Source organism: Curcuma longa, chromosome 10 (assembly GCF_044706935.1).
Source record: "Curcuma longa cultivar G26 ecotype Majalengka, Jawa Barat chromosome 10, ITB_CL_G26_1.1, whole genome shotgun sequence".
In the NCBI taxonomy this organism is placed as follows: Eukaryota; Viridiplantae; Streptophyta; class Magnoliopsida; order Zingiberales; family Zingiberaceae; genus Curcuma; species Curcuma longa.
Window position 1 is genome coordinate 9,145,741 of NC_133870.1, and position 14,412 is coordinate 9,160,152.

General features: G+C 34.6%; 2 protein-coding genes across 2 annotated transcripts; one reads left to right on the forward strand and one right to left on the reverse strand.

Annotated features, from left to right (window-relative positions):
- Positions 1-293: 293 nt before the first annotated feature.
- On the forward strand, positions 294-6,415 carry LOC141835603 (uncharacterized). The gene is made up of 12 exons (XM_074722991.1): positions 294-385; positions 639-719; positions 851-924; positions 1,011-1,082; positions 1,176-1,204; positions 1,956-2,006; positions 3,271-3,330; positions 3,411-3,493; positions 4,034-4,181; positions 4,454-4,504; positions 5,235-5,339; positions 5,988-6,415. The coding sequence occupies exons 1-12, from the start codon at positions 294-296 to the stop codon at positions 6,123-6,125; spliced, it is 984 nt and encodes a 327-aa protein (XP_074579092.1). The 3' UTR covers positions 6,126-6,415.
- Positions 6,416-10,346: 3,931 nt separating this feature from the next.
- LOC141836188 (uncharacterized) lies at positions 10,347-11,118 on the reverse strand. Its single transcript, XM_074723620.1, has one exon. It carries the CDS (start codon positions 11,111-11,113, stop codon positions 10,406-10,408), a length of 708 nt encoding a protein of 235 aa, XP_074579721.1. The 5' UTR covers positions 11,114-11,118; the 3' UTR covers positions 10,347-10,405.
- Positions 11,119-14,412: the final 3,294 nt, after the last annotated feature.

Genomic DNA, 14,412 nt, shown 5'->3' on the forward strand with positions numbered 1-14,412 from the left:
GATTATCTAAATACATATTGATATAATCTTAAATATATTTTTTACATATATTTTTTGAAATTTTCTTTCGACGTATGTAATTCCGACTTTTTTTTAAAAAAATAGTTTTTTAATCTTTGCAACTAAAAAATAAAGTGAATATTCGGTAAGAATCCTATTTTTTAGCTTAATTGGGTTCTCTCTCGCCCACTAAACCGAAAAATAGGCCACGGCCCACGACCAAATAATTAACGACAATTTTTTTTTAAAAAAAAAGGGCTTTTTTTTCCTTATTTGTCGTCCAGGACACAGTGATGACGCTGGGTTTCTCTGCCCCGGTCAGATTCACCGGCTTCCTCGCTTCTCGACTTCTCCGCCTCCTTCCTCCGCCTTCAAGACCGTCGCGGTAAACCCTCCTCCTCCTCCTCCTCCTTTCCTGTTCAACTCAATTGTATGTCATTGTCCCCATGTCTGCCATCGGAAAACGCACGATTAACAATTAGACAATTTTCTTTCCTCACGTTTGATGTTCCAAACATTCTTCAATTCTCATAGAGAATCCTAGTCTTCACAGTATTTAATTGGTAAGTGTGATGCATCATTTAGTGTTCTAATCGTTGCTGATAAGTAATAATACTTTACATTTTGAAGTGTTGCAGATATCTGAGAGGCTATATTGCATCTAGGCATTCTGCTTCAATGGGAAAGCAAGCAACTTTGCTGATGAGAACCGTCTCTGGGTATGGTCCAATTGATGGTATTTTTGTGGATATAGAGTTGTGCTTGCGTTCCATTTCATTTAATTTGTAACTTGGATCAGTAATCTTCTTTGTTAGAAGTAGACACCAAGTGAAGTTTAGTTGTTTTGCAGCTATCCAACTGAGTCGCTTGACATACATTCTGAAGAATCCTCATTGCACATTATTGTTATCCCTGGAAATCCAGGTATGCATAAAGAGGCTCTTAACTTTTTTTACTTCATTTCGTGGGTATGATCTTTCCTTGCATGACTGCATACGGGTGCATTATAGGGATTGCATCGTATTATAAAGACTTTGTTGAAGCAGTCTATCAACTACTGGAAGGGCAGGCGTCAATAACAGGCAAGGACCACAAACTTTCCACTGTCAGTGTTCACTGAATCCAGCCTTATGCCAATGAGGTTTCTAATATTTTTCATCAATATTCTTGATCAGCAATTGGGCATGTTTCTCATTCTGCAAAGGTATTATTATTGAATTTCAAATCTTACTATGCTTTTATCAATTTTTTGTCATGAAAACTCCTGTACCTTGCTAAGATAAATCACTGTTAAATCTTCCTTTAGTGTCTGATCTGTGTTTTGATGCATAAACAAGTGCAAAGAAAGATGTGTGCTTATCATGGAATTTTTTGTCATCAAAATAATTTATAAGATGAAAAAACCAATTCTCGTTGTCGGATTTTTGCAGGGAGAAGTTTTTCCTTTTACAAATCCATAGCTTCATAACTATAGAATCATTAACTTGCTTCCCTATTAAGTGATTAACTGATGATCTATTTACATGCATGTTTAGATGCTATGTATATTTGATTACGTTCTTTGTTTGAACCAATATACTGTCCTTGCAAAAAAAAAGTCTGAAATATGATTCACTCAAATAGCTGAGGTATGGTGCAAATGGGTGGATATTGACAAGAAAGGACTAAATATCATGTTTGACCAAGGACTTCAGAATTCTTAGTTGTATATTAAATGACATCCGTTAACATGTCAATTTGGTCACATGATAGAAGTTGTAGGATATGATATGACTATAGTCAAGACTGACTTCTCATGTCTCTTCTTTCTCTATACACCTTCATGTTTCAGACATTCACACATTAAGGTATATAAAGACAGAAAATAATTACAGTTTCATATCTTGGATTTCTGGTACATACTTGACTTGCTCTATCATGATGCACAATTTGATTATTGATGATCCTTCCTACAGGACTGGGAGCATGGAAGGATGTTTTCATTGGAAGAACAAATTGCTCATAAGGTTTTTACAGAATATAACTTATAGACTTTCATAATAAAAGGGTTCTTTGTTACATAAAAAAGCAATAATCTTCAAAGGGACAAAGGAAAAAAAAAGGTAAGTCAATTATGTCCTGTTCTTCCATCCTTGGGTTGTAGATTTGAATGCTTTCTGATACTCTACAATTTGGACATCCTTGGGTTGTAGATTTTATTGCTTTATGATTCTCTACATTTGGGATTGCAGCAATTGCTTAACTCTGAGATTGTGATGCTTCTTCCAAAAGTGTTTGAATAATTCACATTTGATTAAGTAATTTGATTTCTTGTAATTTAGCTATAACTTCCTGCCCTCTTCTTGCAGTCATGTGTTATTCTTACATTCTTCCTTTACTTAACCAGCAATGACATTTTCAATTTTCTTCATGGTATATGCCATTTTTAGAATCTAATAAAATTGCAATAACCATTTCAGGTGGACTTTATTGAACAAGAGTTCCAGAATAATCAAGTTCCAATAATATAATATTGGTAGTATATTGCTGATTAACCTTCTTCAATTACCATACACTTTTTATGATTCAACCTACTATGACATCTCTTCTCTTTTGTTTACTAAACCTTCTATCCCTGTTCAATCGCTGAGATTTATATTTTCCAGCAATAACTCTTTCAAATTTGTTGCATAGATACTTGACATACTGCTGCTTAATAGTGCTTAATTTATGAAATTTTGCTTGAACTTTGAATTTAACTCATCCAAGGTTCCTTTGAGTGTGCAATTTGTCTTTTTGCAAACTGAGAAGTAATTAAATTTGGTCTTGAATTTCAATATTTTTACTGCTTGCTTCTCTTGGTATGGGGACATACATGTGATAATTTCATTCTCTTAATTCTAGAACAGAAGACAACTGTAAACCAGATTTTTGTTGTTACCATATTCTTGTTCAGAATTATATTGTTTTCCTTGCTCAATTTTGGCAGAGAAAAGTGTATTACTACTTTAGGTACTAATTGAATTTACTTAGGAACTCAAGTATCCCAAAGATACTCATTTTTTGGAAGAAAATAATCCTGGGAATAGAATTTCATAAATTAAGATAACTCCAAAAGAGGACATCCTTAGAATATAAAGAACAACAGGTTTCTGCTATTTTCACAGAATCTTAGATGTTATATATTTTCACAGATTGTAAGTTAAATAGTTCCGGATGTGACACGAAAAAGGTTCTGCTATTTTCCCACTTAGCTTATCCTATATGGTTTATTTGCTTCTTTTTGCATAGGTTGGGCATTCTATTGGATCATATATATGCTTGGAAGTCTTCAAAAGGCGCCCACAACAGGTAACAAGATGTTCTGAAGTATCTATATTTTGTGATAGAGCTTTCAATTTACCTTATAGTGCTTTTGTTGGAATTTGAAGGTAAAATATGTGATAGGTCTTTATCCATTTCTGACACTGAACAAGAATTCTTTCAAGCAATCAATTATTGGCTTAATTGCAAGGTAGATTTCCTTTATTTATTTATTTTTGCTTTCTGCTGCTTTTACTCAATACTAATCGGAAATTGCCTCATCGTGAACAGCTTTATATGAACCAACGAGTTGCAAATCAAAATTTCTATTTCTCTCTAGTGTTCTACTGATATCACATTTTATATATATTTTTTCTTCTTTCAAAATGATAGTGTTTCATACTGATGCTACCACTAGCATTGGTTTTTGGTGAGCTGGGTCATGTGACCCCACATGATGGATGATTTGCTGGAATATGCTTTCAATCTGGGTTCTTATGTGGCTCATATCCAATTGACTCAATAAAGAAGGCCTGATTATTTTATTCTACAAGAAATTCTCATTGAAACAATACATTCAGTTCTTTGTCTACTAACAAAATCCTATGCATGTTTTATGTATCTTCTTATAAAATTTCACTAAATAAGTGGATTTAAGATGTTCCAGGTTGATGGATACATTCAATGACATTATTGATGATGGTAATTCTATGTTGCTTATCAACATTATGTTTTTTTCTGTATGTTTCAGGTCCTCTGTTATAAGCGCTGCCACCAGTTATTTTGCCTCACTATTGAGGTCATTACCAATCTCAGTACAATATAATATGGTGAGACAGTTCCTAGGGAAGACATGGTCTGCTACAGCTGTTGCAGTTACATGCAGTCACCTTTTGCAGGTTTGGTTATCATCCTTCTTATCAGATGCATGATTTTACTTGCAAAAGAAATGTTTAATTTCAGGGTGTGAGAAAAGGTTCATGAATATGAATTAATTTCTTCCCTTTTCTTTTTCCCCAATACTTTCTTTGTACCTGGTGTCTTTTACTAATGTCCACTTATTTAGATAACATATTGAACAAAAAGTCTCAAAGTTGATTCTTTGAATTTAGACATTTATAAGTAGTTGTTAGAATCAAAAACATACTAACTTTCACAAGAAAATTTGCAGTACCATACAATGCGAAATATGCTTTTCCTGGCAATGACAGAGTTTGAGAAGGTACTGTTATCTTATTTATTTGTGAATTCGAGATTAAGTTTGATGCATCAGTTGTTCTGATTACTCTTTGCAAGCCCGTTTTGTGTTTGACCTTGTCATTTGTCTTTGCTTAATTCTTTTTTGCATGTCTGACTATAAAGATACTTAGAAGCAAATCTTTAATGGATGGGTTAACTATCATATATACTAATCCAAATCCTGCAGGAGTTCGATAGTTTGATTTGTTGCACTATAATTATCTCAGGTTTTTGGCATATACATAGATCTTAAGGTTGGAGTTTATAGAATCATTAAAACTCCATAGGTGTTTAATGACATCAATTCTAGTCCATTTGACTAACTTAAATGAAGACAAGACAATAGAAGAAAGAGTGCTTATTTTTCCTTTCATTTGACCCCTCATTTTTTTTTCTTTTCACATTGTAAATCTCCTTGGGATAGAAAACTGCTCCTTCACAAATTGAGTGGCTTGCTATTGAGCCATGGAAAAGCCTCTTGGGTTGCAGGGCTAAGGTTATATCAATTAGTTCATCCTGAATTACATGATACGGAAGCTTGTGTGCTAGGCACTTCTACCATCCCTTCTTGCTAAAAAAAGAAAAGATTTTTCAACGAGGCGAGAATCTGTGTTAAACCTATCTATTATGACATTTTCTTCATCAAAATTCATAGGTTATGTTTCATCGACATCCTGGAATCTGTTTCCATCATTGTTTGCTTCAATTTTCAGTTGTCAGAAGAACCAGACTGGATGTTTATGAAAAGGAAGCATAATCAAATATCACTTCTTTTTGGCATGGATGACCATTGGGCTCCACTATCACATTTCGAAGGGGTAAGCATGCATTGTTTCCTGATTATAGAGATGTTACTTGAGAAGCTACATTTTGTATGTTTTGGTTTGAACTTGACAATCTGCACATTGCGATGCTGATGATTCTGCTTTTTTCAATTTTGGCTAACAAAAATGATAAACAATAGCCGGCTTAAAATTCCCATCAGATTGCATGAAAAAAGAACTTTTTACAAGTGTATTCATTCACTAACTTGCATTGTGAGTGATTATTTCTGGCATTGATCTCCCCTATCACTGTATAACAAGGCCGATAAAATTCTTTATTCCCGAGAGTCACTGCTAGTACTACCAGGTGTATCAGTCCATGCGTAAAGAAGAAAGCAAAAATGATTTGCAAAAGTAGGATGCATGACCATTGAAGGGCTCCATAATTATCTTACACTGAAGGACAGTACTCCCTTGTGTGGTTCACTCTTAGTCCCATTCACCTCACGAAGATAGTGTTGCTCCTTTCCACTCGCTATTGGTTGTGTGACTCTCTTAGTCCTCAAATCGTCAATAAACCGACTTTCATATGTATTATTATGACACTGATCATGTGTTCCTCATTTTTCTATTAGGTTCTCTGATAAACTTACACTTGCTTTGTGTTCCTAGAAATTTTAAGATGAGTAAAGTTCTTTCCAGGTCTCAAGGCAGGTGCCAGGTCTTGCATTAGCAGTCGAAAGAGAGGGCCACATGCATGCTTTCTGCTGCACCCAGGCTGGCTCTTCCTGGGTTGGCCACCATGTAGCATCCCTGATCAGGAATCAAATTGCAAAATAAACAAACATAGAGAGGGAGAAAAAAAGAACAGAAAAATGCAGGTAACTCGGTTATGCATTTTGTAAGCTCCATCACTTACTGCCTTCAATAGTTGTTGATCTCTCATTTGCATCTGCAAGAGTTCATGGTCTAGTTAGCCAATGGTTTCGACTGGTCATGGCCAATGCCTCAGTGGACCTCTCATTTGCAATGAATCCAAACTGCTTCTTGTTTTTCAGAACTGATTTCTGACTGTTTAAGTAGTTAATTTGATCATTATATCAAATGCCTTTGAATTATATTGAGAGCCATCATTTTGCCTTTTGCTTTTCTTTTTTTGTTTGTTTGTTTGTTTTTCTGTTGTCTCATTCATGTCTTGTGGGTTCAGTGAAAAAGGTCGTATTGGATTCTGGGAATCCAACAAGATTTACTTATTTGGGAATTATGCATTCATTATTTATGCAGATAGACAAGAAACAAATGGATGGCATTGTAGATCTTGTTGTTCGGCAGTAAATCCATTAATAGCAGAACACAAAACGACACAGTAACATGCCACTCAGTTGGGGTTGTGGCCTGCAATCAATTTAACGACTCCTTTCCTCTCAAATATATTTAAATTATAACTTCTCTGAATTTTCATTTGTCTTTATCTGCTGCAGGGAATCTAGTAGTTTTGTTCATAGAAGTATATATATTTTTTAAGTATAGTTTTACTTGCTTGTTAACTGCTAATGAGTCTGACTAATAATGGAGTTTAGGATTTAGAATTTAAGGTATAGTTGTAAATGAGCCAAGTTGAGTCAAATTTTATGGTGTTTAAAGTTTGATAAGATAGCCAAGCTGCCGAGTCTAGTTGAGTCTAAAATAAACTAAGTCATTAAAATGATTGTTCAAGTTTGACTTAATTTCTTTTTATTTATGAGTTTAAGCTTGGTTCGTTTAAATGTTATTAAGCTTTCAATTTAAACATGTTTGATTGTTTGAAATTTTTATATTTTAAGTTTGTTTATTGGTTATTGAAAATATTAATATATTTATTTATTTTAAAAGTTTTTTATTTATTTAACATGTTACTAAGCATTTTATTGAGGAAGATGATTCACGAATATTATTAACATAGTTTTTGAATTTTGTTCATGAACATTAACGAGTTAAATACATATATATTCAAGTTTGTTCGTTTAGTTTAATGAGTTGTTTAAATTTATTCATTAATTGATTTTGTGTGTATTGAAAGAACATAAATAAATTTTTATCAAGTCAAATATTAAATTTGTTCATAAACGTATGATTCAATCATACTTCTTAGTTTTAGAGTTCTAAGCTTACATGAACCACTGTTCATTAATTTTAATTTTTTTTTACTTGTTAATTTTTAATCATGGTTATAAAAATCATGAATTTATCACTTATATTATTTGAAATGAAATTGTATATATATATATATATATATATATATATATATATATACGAATTTTCTCTGCTGCGCGACGGTTTCCTACGCGACCCATACGCGTCACCCCGACCCCCAGTCACTGTTCTCGCCGCTGTGTCGCCGTCCGACCACCGCCGAATCGGGCCTGATCGACGGCCAACTCGTCGGTGCATCGGTCGGCATCGGATTCCGGTCGGATTGTGGTCGGAATCTGGTCGAATTCGATCGGAAACTGCCAATTCGATCGGAATTCGGTGTCGGTCGATGCATCGGCGACTGGCCGTCGATTAAAGGCAAGGACGCGACGGCGGCGGGTCGGCGGAAGAAAACACTGTGCATTCTCAGTTTTGGACGGTCAGATTTTCACGATCACGGTGTCGTGGACGCGCACGTAGGAAACCGTTGCGCAGCCGATCAAAATTCTATATATATAATGATATACTTCAGCAAGTATATAATGATATACTATATTATATACTCCGTGATTATTTAATATATATTTTTTTAATTTTCACTCTATTTAAGTTAAATATTATATCTTAAATTTAAATATATATATATATACAGATTTTCAAGATAACGTATCAAATTCTTTTCTATATATGTATATCACGCCATTAATGGGTAGCCCTACCACCAAACGAAAAGGGGGAGAATTTAATGCAAACTAAATGTCGACACCGAAACCTGACAGTTAGGTTTCCCCAACTACTATAACTAATAGGGTTTTTTTAGTCGTAAATAAATCAAATACTCGAGAGTAGTTTAATGGTCAATTTGATAGAAATTTATTTAAATCAATAAGTTTAAATAACTTATTAAATTTAATGAATAAGTTTGAATATTTTTGAATTGTCAATAATGTTCATAAATAAAATTTATGAATTATGATAATTAATAAAAATTTTATCAAATTTATAAATAAATAAAAATAAAATTAAATTATAATATTAAATTTATTGATCAACTAAACTTAATATGATTGAAAAAATATTAAAAATAAATAAATAATAAACTTCAATTGAGAGTTTATAATGTCTAAATAAATTTAATTCAAATTCAAAAAAATCAAATCAAATTTGAATAATTATTTGATTCATTTTAATTTGATTTGATTTATTTTTATTATTTTATCAAACAAACTTGAATAGTATAAAATTTGGCATAGTTTGACTCGTCTACAACTCTAACTGCCCTAAGCATGAACTATGTTAGGAGTGAAAGAAAAGAAATTATTCACACGACCCAAGTGCGAGTGTGAAATGGCAACCGAATGCAAGCAAAGGTGACACCGAAGATGCTCCATGGGTACAACGGGGTGAGCTCGTGAGTCGGCAACACGCTCATAAGCGAGCTCACAAGCAAGCGATGAGCTTGCAAATACACGATGAGCAACAAGCAACGAATTTATCACAATGGACTACTAGAGAAGGCTCAAAAGGAAAAAGGGATAAAAATGAGATTTGACCCAAGGTCGAAAAATCGAAAGAGATTTTCACTCGATCTTGGAGGCACAACATCGATCCGTAATGGACTTGTAAACCATCCTTCGACAAATCTCCTATATCTTGACTTATACCATCGTGAGCCCCCTAGAAATCTTTCATCTTACGGATCTACCTTACAATTTACGGTTAGGGTTGCCCCAATTCCTTCTTCCTTTCGCATTTACTTGTGCATAAACCTACTTAAGAAGCTTTCCGATCCAAACTGAAATTCCTAAAAATACTCACATTGATCCTAAAATTATCCAAATTCCATGGGTCAAATTGTTTATTTGAAGATACATCATTATTTTTCCCTTCACCCCTCTACATTCAAATAATTACAATACTATCTAAGTACTTCACAAGACAATTACAACCTATAATTAAATCAGATGTCTAAGCTAATTCCCCTCCCCCCCTCCACTCCTCGGGGATAGCTGAGTTAGTTATGACGGAGTATAATTATGAACAAAATAAATCGAAAAATTATAGTTGATCATTACAAAAGAACATTCAAATAATTACAATACTAGCTAAGTATTTCACAAGACAATTACAACCTATAATTAAATCAGATGTCTAAGCTAATTTTGAAAATAATCTATCTAGTTAGTAAATTCGCAAGCATAGTACAATCTGTAATTAATTATTTATTTGTGATAATTCAAATATCCAAGTCTTACTATCTGATTAATTTTGAAAATGATCAGCTCGATTTTATAAAAAGTTTCATCTGATCATTAAGATAAGTTCGAAAGTGCAAGTAACAATCCACACAATGGTATAGCGATTCCAATTGTTCGAATGTGAGAGGTAAATTTTTTATACTTTTTGGGTTTTAAATCCTGGAAAGTTACAGTTGCCACTACACGGAGAACGATATTGTTTCGATTTTGTTGAAATTCAACTTTTATCTATTTCAACAAATCTACTCCGTTATAGTTCAACTCACTATGGGAGAAGAACATTTTAATACAAACAACGAGGAGGCAAAGGCATTAAACATTGAAAATCAATTCAAACAAATTGATATTAAATACAAGCACACATGATTTAATAGTGTAGTGGAAGCTTCTCATTTTGAAACCGCAGACAAAGAATCAACTAAACTTTAGATATTGTCCAATTTGTCCTTATCCAAACTTAAACAATCACAGAGAATCTATAGCCTGGATAAAATTATCATTTTCGATTTAATTAGTTTGAATGAATAAGATTTATATTTATATTTATATATATTTAATTTGTTGGAGTCTGATTGATTCAACTAGATGAGAGAAACTGCAAGCCAACGACGTCTGAAATCTGAGTGCGATCGAAATAAATGAAATAAAATACAACAAAATCTAGCAATATTCACAGATACAGTGATTAGCTCAGAGATTTGGAGCTGTTGGTAGTTGGCGTGGCTCGCTGGCTTCCTCCTCGGTTAGTTCTTCGATCTCGAAGGAATTGGAAGCGGAGGAGGAAGAAGAAGAGAACGGAGAAGAAGCAGAAGCAGAGGAAGAGGAAGAAGCGATGGCCGCAAGCAAATCGAGGAAGGCGCCGACTATGAAGCCGTGCGTCTTCCCGTCGTTCACGCTCAGGTACCAGGCCAGCAGTTCCTCCAGCCGCTCCCAGTCGCCGGCGCCGAGCCCCTGCGCCGCCACCACTTCCTCCATCGACCGCCGGAAGTCGCTGTACGGGTTCCGCGACTCCACCGCTACCGCCACGCTGTCCTCGAAAGGCGGTTCCTTTTCTTCTTCTTCCACTGACGCCGCCGCCGTCGCCGTCGCCGCGGCCTTCGCCTCCTCCATGATGGAGCTCGTGTCGCCGCCCGGGTCGAAGAAGAGCCGGTCCGAGCGCCGCCGCCGCACCACCGCGGGGTCCTCCTCCTCCTCCTCCGCGGCGTCGGAGGAGGAGGAGCAGGTGAAGCCGGAGTCGTCGTCGTTGGGGTAGAACCGGAACGACGCGGTCTTGGGGTGTTTGCAAGAATGCCAAGGCCAGGAAGAAGAAGAAGGAGGAGGAGAGGGAGGAAAACGCTCCGGCGAGGAATCCCTGAGCTTGAAGAAGAGCGAACCCAAGACATGCTTCTTCTTCCCCATCTCTCTCTCTGTGCCTGAGTCTGAGGTGGGAGCTCAAGCTCTCATCCCATTTATGGAGGTTGATGAGGAGGCCTCTGTTCGAGGTGATGAACAGTAGCTTTCAAAGCCCAAGCCCAAACATGCACATGCCTTGATAGTTTATTTGGTTGAGCTAAATGATCCTAACACTTAGGTTACTCGTTAAACTAAACGAACAAGTTTTATGCCGGTGAACGACAAAGACAATTCGCCTATCGAACGGACCCGAGTCAGGTACGGTTTTGCATACATTTGGCACCACCAACAAGTGAAAACCACACTAAACTACACTACACTGATTTTGTCTAGCTAGGAAATGAAGTGTAAGTGTGTTGTGTGTGTGTGTGTGTTCAAGTGGTGCCTTTTCAGCCATTTCCGCCTGCATTAATGAGAGGAAGAGTGAGACACGGGAGTGAATTTACTACTTCACCTGTTTTGGCTGGTCTCCCAATTAACTCACTGCTGCTATATCTGTCCAAACTTGAAGGCATTATCAGGCATTTGGCCTGCCCATGAGACCACAGGAATTTCAAGGCATATGTCACATCCTATTCCTCTCACATGATGTACCAACAGATCATATCTACCATCTTCAACGATTTCACATGGTCGAAAAGTTACAGTTGACCACTATCGAAGAAGGATATTATCTTGATTTCATTGAGATTCGATCCTTGTTCACTTCAATAAATCTGTCTCGCAGTAATCAACTCAACTATGTCCCAAGACAATTTTATTTTCTTTAAATATATATATATAAAGCTTAAATTAAAAATATATATCAGTTAGCATGATTATGCATGCTCCTGTTGCTGATGAATGCTAAGTATTCCTGGTCATTTTTGTCTGTTTGTTATCTTGCAGCCATCTACTAAGTTGGTGATGTATATGATGAAGTGGCCTGTGCTCACAAGGGGACAAAGATGATAAAGCTTCAGATTTTATTCTCTGAAGCTTCAAATTTTGTGTGTTTTATTGTGATTGGAATCGCTCATGTGCAATAGTGAAGTTAGAAATTTTATAGTCCCCGAGTTGATCAAAAAAAAATTCTTAGGTTACCTCTCTCTCTCTCTCTCTCTCTCATATGTTGTTTCTTTCTCTAAATGATAGCTCTTCCTCAATGTCGTCGGCCTCCGAGCTAAAGCCGGGTAGGATAGTACATGGGCCCATGTTCATGTGGAGAAAGGATGCATGAATGTCATCCTTTTCATGCAGTGGCGGAGTCAAAATGGTTGATCTATCTGGATTGATCTCTAGTTGTGGGCCACGATCATCAACGTCGTCACCCTGGGTTGTCTTCCTCTTTCTCTCATATTTTTCCTTTTCCTCATCATAAATCCAAGTTGCAGCTCTTTGTCAATGTCATCGAGCCCCCGGGCTAAAGCTCGAATAACTTGGAGCTCCTAGTGAGCATTGTGTGATGGTCTATCTTAGTGTTTCATTGCTCCTGCATTTTTATACAATAGAAGTAGAAAATGGGGTGACAATGCTTTTAACCTATCCATCCAAAGCAATTCATGAAGGGAAGCCTTAATTTTGTGTGATTTTGTAGTTATAAATTTGCATCGTAAAAATAATTTATAATGCAGGGTAAGACTGTATACAATAGAGCTAATATAGTTCGATTCTTCTACAAAATTTCATACTAATGAAAGTTTCATACATTGGATTGTCCTTTTATCCAAAACTAATGAAAGTTTCATGCATTGGATTGTCCTTTTATCCAAAGCAATTCATCATGATTCTCCATTATTCATTCAATCAAATAGAAGGACCATGGAACATAGAGTGGTCACCTACATAGAACATAGAACATAGAGTGGTCCTCTCTTTGGAATATTCTTCCTACTCGAACTTAACTTGAAGATCTAAAGATGTGCTAGAATTGAGTGAATATAAGAAACAACATACGAAAAATATATAGAGTCGAAACAAGTTTGAGGGAGTCGTATTCTCCGATCAACTTCGTAGATGTTCACCAATGCATCGAAAATTAGATCGAGTCGATCGAAGAATACTCATTAGAATCTACTATTTCGGACCACATTTGGATAAGTCCAAATTGAGTACATCTATCTAAACCACATGGTGAGGAATCTTCATGTCCCACGGTAAAATGACATAAACATACAAATCTAAAAGAAGAGGCATTCAAGGAGAAAGCATTTGGAGTAAAAAATAAAAAATAAAAATGTACTTAGTGGTGTCAAATAGGGATGTAAATGAATCGAACATTTGAGAATAATCTTAGTATTCTGTTTGATAAAAGCTTGTTTATGTTCGTTCAATACACATAAAATCAATTAAATGAATAAACTTAAACAACTCGTTAAACTAAATGAATAAGTTTGAACATATATATGTTTAGTTTGTTAATACTCATAAATATCGTTCGTGAGTAATGTGTAAGACCAATGTTAGTGAATAATATTTATAAACCATGTTCATTAATAAAATTCTTATCAACATAGTAAATAAATAAAAAAAACTTTCAAAATGAACAAACAAGTTTATATTATCAAGTTGAATAACTAATCAAACAAGTTTAAAATATAAAAATTTTAAATAATCAAAAAAGTTTCAATTGAGAGCTTGATAATATTTAAACGAACCAAACTCAAATTAAACTTGAACCAAGCTCATAAAAATGAAACTAAGTCAAACTTGTATGATCATTCAACTACTTGATTAATTCATTTTAAATTTGATTTAGTTTTGTTACTTTATCAAACAAACTTGAACGCTACAAAATTTGATTCTTTTATCCCCTTAGTGTCATAGTATTTTTGAATATTTTAAATGAAATACTTTTTTTTGAAATACAGCTTTTAAATGAAGAAAGTATTTAGTGATGTGAAAGTATCTATTATTTTTAAATTAAAATATAATTTATAAGCATTTTAAATGCATAACAATAATTACCAAAAATATAGTTTTAAAAAATTAAAAATATATATATATATATATATACATACATACATTTGTTAATCAATTTTTTTATTATAAATCTACATTAATCATTATTATTATATATATAAGAAAAATGCTAAAACATCTCATTATATTGCCAAATCAACATAATTTCTTCATTCTTTAGAAAATTTTATACCCATTTTTTGTTTTACATTTATTATTTTCCACCAATCCCTAATTTGAAACTTGCCACCATTTATCCTCAAAATTTTACCATATCATTCTTTACTATAATAACTAAAATCCTATCCTAAACTAACACTTATCCATTATTTGAGAAAACTATTTATAAAATAAACATACTATTT

Bases quoted from the DNA above. Each gene is read 5' to 3' on its own strand.
- LOC141835603 (XM_074722991.1), top strand. From the start codon at position 294: ATGACGCTGGGTTTCTCTGCCCCGGTCAGATTCACCGGCTTCCTCGCT. The intron at 386-638 runs GTAAACCCTCCT...GAAGTGTTGCAG, and splicing joins CCGCCTTCAAGACCGTCGCG to ATATCTGAGAGGCTATATTG. The intron at 5,340-5,987 runs GTAAGCATGCAT...AGTTCTTTCCAG, and splicing joins CACTATCACATTTCGAAGGG to GTCTCAAGGCAGGTGCCAGG.
- LOC141836188 (XM_074723620.1), bottom strand. From the start codon at position 11,113: ATGGGGAAGAAGAAGCATGTCTTGGGTTCGCTCTTCTTCAAGCTCAGG.